The sequence below is a fragment of the Silene latifolia genome, chromosome Y (assembly GCF_048544455.1).
Source record: "Silene latifolia isolate original U9 population chromosome Y, ASM4854445v1, whole genome shotgun sequence".
NCBI lineage: Eukaryota > Viridiplantae > Streptophyta > Magnoliopsida > Caryophyllales > Caryophyllaceae > Silene > Silene latifolia.
The window spans coordinates 300,943,383-300,949,910 of NC_133538.1; the positions used below are offsets into that span (position 1 = coordinate 300,943,383).

The 6,528-nt window shown below is 32.9% G+C and overlaps 2 protein-coding genes across 2 annotated transcripts; both read left to right on the plus strand.

Annotated features, from left to right (window-relative positions):
• Window positions 1–1,653: 1,653 nt before the first annotated feature.
• Window positions 1,654–2,661, plus strand: LOC141631028 (protein FAR1-RELATED SEQUENCE 5-like). Its single transcript, XM_074443753.1, has 2 exons — window positions 1,654–1,927; window positions 2,021–2,661. The coding sequence occupies exons 1-2, from the start codon at window positions 1,654–1,656 to the stop codon at window positions 2,659–2,661; spliced, it is 915 nt and encodes a 304-aa protein (XP_074299854.1).
• Window positions 2,662–2,707: 46 nt separating this feature from the next.
• On the plus strand, window positions 2,708–4,192 carry LOC141631029 (protein FAR-RED IMPAIRED RESPONSE 1-like). The gene is made up of 2 exons (XM_074443755.1): window positions 2,708–3,400; window positions 3,974–4,192. The coding sequence occupies exons 1-2, from the start codon at window positions 2,708–2,710 to the stop codon at window positions 4,190–4,192; spliced, it is 912 nt and encodes a 303-aa protein (XP_074299856.1).
• The last annotated feature ends 2,336 nt before the right edge of the window (window positions 4,193–6,528 follow it).

The window sequence follows — 6,528 nt, forward strand, 5'->3', positions numbered from 1 at the left end:
AGGATATGACAAAAAAATCCTTACAATAACTACTCTTTAATAATGAAATAACTTTGATATTACATTAAAATAACTGTGTGTGCATTGTGGTGGACTAGGCTACCAATTCCACTAAAACCCTCCCCCCCTCTAATAGAATAATTGCATTTGTAAAATACAATAACTGCATTATAACGTTAAAATAATTGCTGTAACAGAGATTGTTTTTTTCCTAATAAATACTACTTTATAGGATATGACAAAAAAATCCTTACAATAACTACTCTTTAATAATGAAATAACTTTGATATTACATTAAAATAACTGTGTGTGCATTGTGGTGGACTAGGCTACCAATTCCACTAAAACCCTCCCCCCCTCTGATAGAATAATTGCATTTGTATAATACAATAACTGCATTATAACGTTAAAATAATTGCTGTAACAGAGATTGTTTTTTTCCTAATAAATACTACTTTATAGGATCTGACAAAAAAATCCTTACAATAACTACTCTTTAATAATGAAATAACTTTGATATTACATTAAAATAACTGTGTGTGCATTGTGGTTGACTAGGCTACCAATTTCACTAAAACCCTCCCCCCCTTCTGATAGAATAATTGCATTTGTATAATACAATAACTGCATTATAACTTTAAAATAATTGCTGCAACAGAGATTGTTTTTTTCCTAATAAATACTACTTTATAGGATCTGACAAAAAAATCCTTACAATAACTACTCTTTAATAATGAAATAACTATAATACTACATTAAAATAACTGTGTGTGCATTGTGGTGGACTAGGCTACCAATTTCACTAAAACCCTCCCCCCCTCTGATAGAATAATTGCATTTGTATAATACAATAACTGCATTATAACGTTAAAATAATTTGAATGTAGATTGTTTTTTTCCTAATAAATACTACTTTATAGGATCTGATAAAAAAATCCTTACAATAACTACTATTTAATAATGAAATAACTTTGATATTACATTAAAATAACTGTGTGTGCATTGTGGTGGACTAGGCTACCAATTCCACTAAAACCCTCCTCCCCCTCTAATAGAATAATTGCATTTGTATAATACAATAACTGCATTATAACGTTAAAATAATTTTTGAATAAACGATTGTTTTTTTCCTAATAAATACTACTTTATAGGATATGACAAAAAAATCCTTACAATAACTACTCTTTAATAATGAAATAACTTTGATATTACATTAAAATAACTGTGTGTGCATTGTGGTGGATTAGGCTACCAATTCCACTAAAACCCTCCCCCCCCTCTGATAGAATAATTGCATTTGTATGATACAATAACTGCATTATAACGTTAAAATAATTGATGTAACAGAGATTGTTTTTTTCCTAATAAATACTACTTTATAGGATCTGACAAAAAAATCCTTACAATAACTACTCTTTAATAATGAAATAACTTTGATATTACATTAAAATAACTGTGTGTGCATTGTGGTTGACTAGGCTACCAATTTCACTAAAACCCTCCCCCCCCTTCTGATAGAATAATTGCATTTGAATAATACAATAACTGCATTATAACGTTAAAATAACTGCTGTAGCAGAGGTTGTATTGTTTTGTTTTGTATAGAATCTAAGATATTGAAATTAATAATACCATAACAGTTCTCCTGTTTTAATGTTTCCAGGCATTGAAATTAATACTACCAATGCAACAACTTTTTCTACACCTACTGTTGCGTCTGAAACAGGAGAAAATACTATCCATGATCTGGGATTGAGATATACTCCAGGTGGCAGTGAGGAGTGGAATAGGATGGTAGAAAATGGTTTCAAACCTGCTCTGGCATTAATGTTTGTAAAGCTGGAGGAGGCAATAGAGTTTTACAATTTATATGCTGTGGCTTGTGGTTTCATACCAAGAAAGTACACACAAACAAGATTCCGTGATGGTTTGATAGACAAAAAATCAATGGTCGCAATGAGACATGGATTCAAAGAGGATCGCAAAAAACTCAAACCTGTTGTTGAATTTGAAAACACAGAAGAGAAAAAGAAGAGGAAAAGGTCAGTAGAGCCAAAGAAAACAAAAATAACAAGATTTGGTTGCAAGGCAAAAATACGGTTTTGTGCTGTATTCAATGACCTTAAGGAGCTAATAGGGTATGCTATTGATACGTTTTATGAAGGTCATAATCACAGACTCTGCTCACTCAAAGAACGGGAATTCCAGAAAAACGTAAGAACACTTAACCTTTACATGAAGCAGACAATTGTTAACAATTGTAAACTCAACATCGGGGCTACCAAGACTTTTAGAATTCTGGCCGAACAATCAAATGGGTATGCAAACATTGGTGCATCTCTCACAGAATTCAAGAACTTCAAAAGAAATATTAAATGTTATATAGGTGAGAAGGATGCTGACATGATTCTCGATTATTTAAAGGCACTTTCTGAATCACAAGATGACTTTTACTATGCTTACCAAGTTGATGAGGATAATTGTTTGGCTAAAATCTTTTGGGCAAATGCACAAGCAAGAATGAATTATTCCTTGTTTGGGGACACCATCACCTTTGATCCTACTTACGGTACTAACAAGTACCACATGTCCTTCACCCCATTCACTGGTGTTGACAACCACAAAAAATCGGTGACTTTTTCACGCACTTGTCGATCATGAGAACGATGGGTCATTCATTTGGGTGTTTAAGAAGTTCCTTGATTGTATGGGCAACAAGGAACCTCAGTGCATTCTTACTGATCAAGATCCGGCAATTAAACTCGGGGTGCGTTCTGTATTCAAGCAAGCAAGACATCGTTACTGCATGTGGCATATAATGAAAAAACTTACCGATAAAGTTGAGTCACAGATTTGTAAGGAGACTGACTTTGTTGAGCGGATATGCGGAGTTGTTTGGGATACTGACTTGGAACCGATTGAGTTTGAAGAAAAATGGACTCAAGTGATTAATGACTTTGAGTTGAATGATAATACTTGGTTGACATACATGTATGGCAAAAGGCACAAATGGATACCTGCTTACTTTAGGGATTTGCCTTTAGGCTGCCTTTTGAAGACTACACAAAGATCAGAGAATCAAAACAGTTATTTCAAAAGATTTGAGAGCATAGATGACACACTTGTAGAATTTTGGTTGCGTTTTCAGAGTGCAATGGAACAACAACGCTATAATCACAGATTTCTTGATGCTGCAAGTGACAGCACATTGCCACAGGTTTCTTCTAAAACAATGATTGAAAAACATGTCTCTAAAATCTACACACATACTGTTTTCTATGAGTTCCAAGAGCAAGTTCAAATGGCTCCCTGTTCGTGTGCCGTTAGGGGGTTTTCTGAGCAAGGAAACATGCACATTATAAATGTTAAAGATGCCTACAGGAAGCATAGAATATTTCAGGTTATTCAATTTTATAAACATAATTGTCTTTTTACTTTAACATACAATAACTGTGATAAAAGAATACAATAACCGTGTTTTACCATTAAAAAAATCATGTGAAAACTATACAATAATCACAATTATTCTTTACAATAATTGATGTTGAGTTTATTTGCAATTGTTCTGATTTTTTTCCATAAATATATTAATTTGATAATGCTTTACAGTAATTGATAATGCTTTACACTTGCCAATTTGTTACAATAATCAAGGATATGCTTTAAAATAATTGGGAAGGAGCTTTACAATAATCAGATACATGAGAGCTTTAAAATAATCGAGGTATGCTTTACAATAATTGGGCAAACGCTTTACAATAATCGCCTACATGAAAAGCTTTAAAATAATTGCATTTGATCATTTGAATAAATTAATAATCATGTGAAAACTACTTTGTAACATTATATTAAACATAAAAAAGCTGAAGGACTTCTACCTTGGTGTTAATTGCTAGTCTGCATAAAATAATTCATGTTGAACTATATAATAACTATGATTGCCTTTTAAAATAACTACACTGTGTGCATGCAGTTGCTCACAATAACGAATCAAAGGAAACAACATGTACGTGCAAGATGTTTGAGAGGAAAGGAATCCTTTGTAAACACATTATATGGATTATATCAGAAAAGGATCGCAAAGCATACCGGAGCAAAGACATCGAAACTAGATGGACGAAGAAATCATATAGAAAGCCTTTGTATGGATTGGATGGAAAGTTATTGCAAGACTACGATCCCACTGATTTGAGAAAATTGGAATTATCAAGGGTATGGTCAGAGTTTTATGCAACAATAAGTGTTCTTAACTCGATGCCTGAAAATCAAATCAAGGAGCTAAGTTTGATGCTTTTACAATTCCGAGAGAAAATAAATCCAACCAAAGAGAGCTTGACAAAGGATCAAGAACTGGAAATGCTCTTAGGTTGTTCAGCAAAATCAAATATTACTGTTCTTCCACCCAAGATTGCAAAAAACAAAAGAAGCGGCATGAGAATGAAATCAAACAAGGATAAGGCAATTGAGAAGGCGAGCAAACCGAAGAGGCTATGTAATAACTGCAAACAAATGGGACACCATGACAAGAGAAACTGTCCAAATCCGTTTGTTGAGCATGCTTTGGAGGAAGAAGATGAAGAGGAAAATGAAATGGAGGATGAAGATGAAGAAGAAGAATGAAAAATGCATTACGCTTTAAAATAATCAAGATTACGTTTTAAAATAATCCATATTATGCTTTACAAATAACCGCAAGATTGCAAAATAATTGTGTTAGACTTTTTTACAAGTAATCAGGGGTATACTTTACAATAAGTGTGTTAGACTTTTACAATAATCAAAGTTATGCTTTACATTAATTGATGTTGAATTTTTTTGCAATTGTTTCGATTTTGTTCATTTAATAATACCTTGCGCTATTACAATAATCATGTGAAAACTATACAATAATCACAATTATGCTTTACAATAATTGATGTTGAGTTTATTTGCAATTGTTCTGATTTTTTTCCATAAATATATTAATTTGATAATGCTTTACAGTAATTGATAATGCTTTACACTTGCCAATTTGTTACAATAATCAAGGATATGCTTTAAAATAATTTGGGAAGAGCTTTACAATAATCAGATACATGAGAGCTTTAAAATAATCAGAGGTATGCTTTACAATAATTGGGCAAACGCTTTACAATAATCAGCTACATGAAAGCTTTAAAATAATTGCATTTGATCAGTTGAATAAGTGAATAATCATGTGAAAACTATACAATAATCACAATTGTGCTTTATAATAATTGATGCTGAGTTTATACGCAATCGTTCTGATTTTTTTCCATAAATATATTAATTTGATAATGCTTTACTGTAATTGATGATGCTTTGCACTTGCCAATTTGTTACAATAATCAAAGATATGCTTTAAAATAATTGGGGAGGAGCTTTACAATAATCAGATACATGAGAGCTTTAAAATAATCAGAGGTATGCTTTAAAATAATTGGGCAAACGCTTTACAATAATCAGCTACATGAAAGCTGATAGAATAATTGCATTTGATCATTTGAATAACTGTCTAGAGATATTACAATAACAGCTTAAAGTCATTGCAAAAACACTAACTTGTTCAGTCAATCAATGACAGCTACATCAAATTTGTTCAAACAATCAATAACAGCTATCTAAACAGTAGATTATCGAACAAATCCATCTAGAATTGTTTGCTAAATCCATCTATAATCAATCAATTGCTCTTTTATGTGTTTCGCCGAGAAGGACCAGTAACGGCTGTTGTTTTAACCCTTTTCTTCCCTGATCTTCTGAATTTTAAAAGTTCTTTCTCTACTTCCAATATACTCTGCCTGAAAGTTCCCACTTGTTCCAAAAGAGATGCTCTTGACTCGTTGACATCTGACATCAACAAAATAGCAACCATCTCAAGCCATATAGGAATCCTCTCACATTTCTTGTTAACCGCATGCAATCCTTGCTCGTGCTTCCCTTCATATGTGAGCATGTGAAACATTGTGTAAAATCCCGATTCCTTATCACCCCTGATAGTCGCTTTCCATTCAAAATCAACATTCACGAATGTAAATGTGTTAATGAGAACTCCTTCTTTTGCTGTTTTCCTTGTCTCCAAAAAGTCAGAAAAACAATCAACCTACAACATGTACAAAAAAAAGAAAGAAGGGTTAAACCTTGAAGCTTGCAGAAATGCAGGAGTTGAGAGGTCCCGGGTTCGACTATGGGCGATGATCACTTGCCACCGCGGCCCCGAAGGGGTGGCTTACATGGTCCATGTGGTGTGCGGGAATGCATGGGCCCGGGGGGATTCAACCCCTCGTCATCAAAAAAAAAAAAAAAAAAAAAAAAAAAAAAAAAAAAAAAAAGAAAGAATTAGAAAGCACGACTATACAATAACAAGTTTAAAACAATACAATAACTTTGTTACAAAGAATACAATAATTTCGATGAAAATAGCATTTGTATATGATCAGGAGTTAGAAAAACGTACTGCAATCTTTGCAAGTCTGTAAAAATCGGATTTTTCCCAATCTTTATGCGACGTATGGTCCAGCACATCAA

Coding starts and splice junctions, on each gene's coding strand:
- LOC141631028 (XM_074443753.1), top strand. CDS start 1,654: ATGTTTCCAGGCATTGAAATTAATACTACCAATGCAACAACTTTTTCT. Junction 1,928..2,020: donor ACAAACAAGATTCCGTGATG/GTTTGATAGACA, acceptor TTGAAAACACAG/AAGAGAAAAAGAAGAGGAAA.
- LOC141631029 (XM_074443755.1), top strand. CDS start 2,708: ATGGGCAACAAGGAACCTCAGTGCATTCTTACTGATCAAGATCCGGCA. Junction 3,401..3,973: donor GGAAGCATAGAATATTTCAG/GTTATTCAATTT, acceptor GTGTGCATGCAG/TTGCTCACAATAACGAATCA.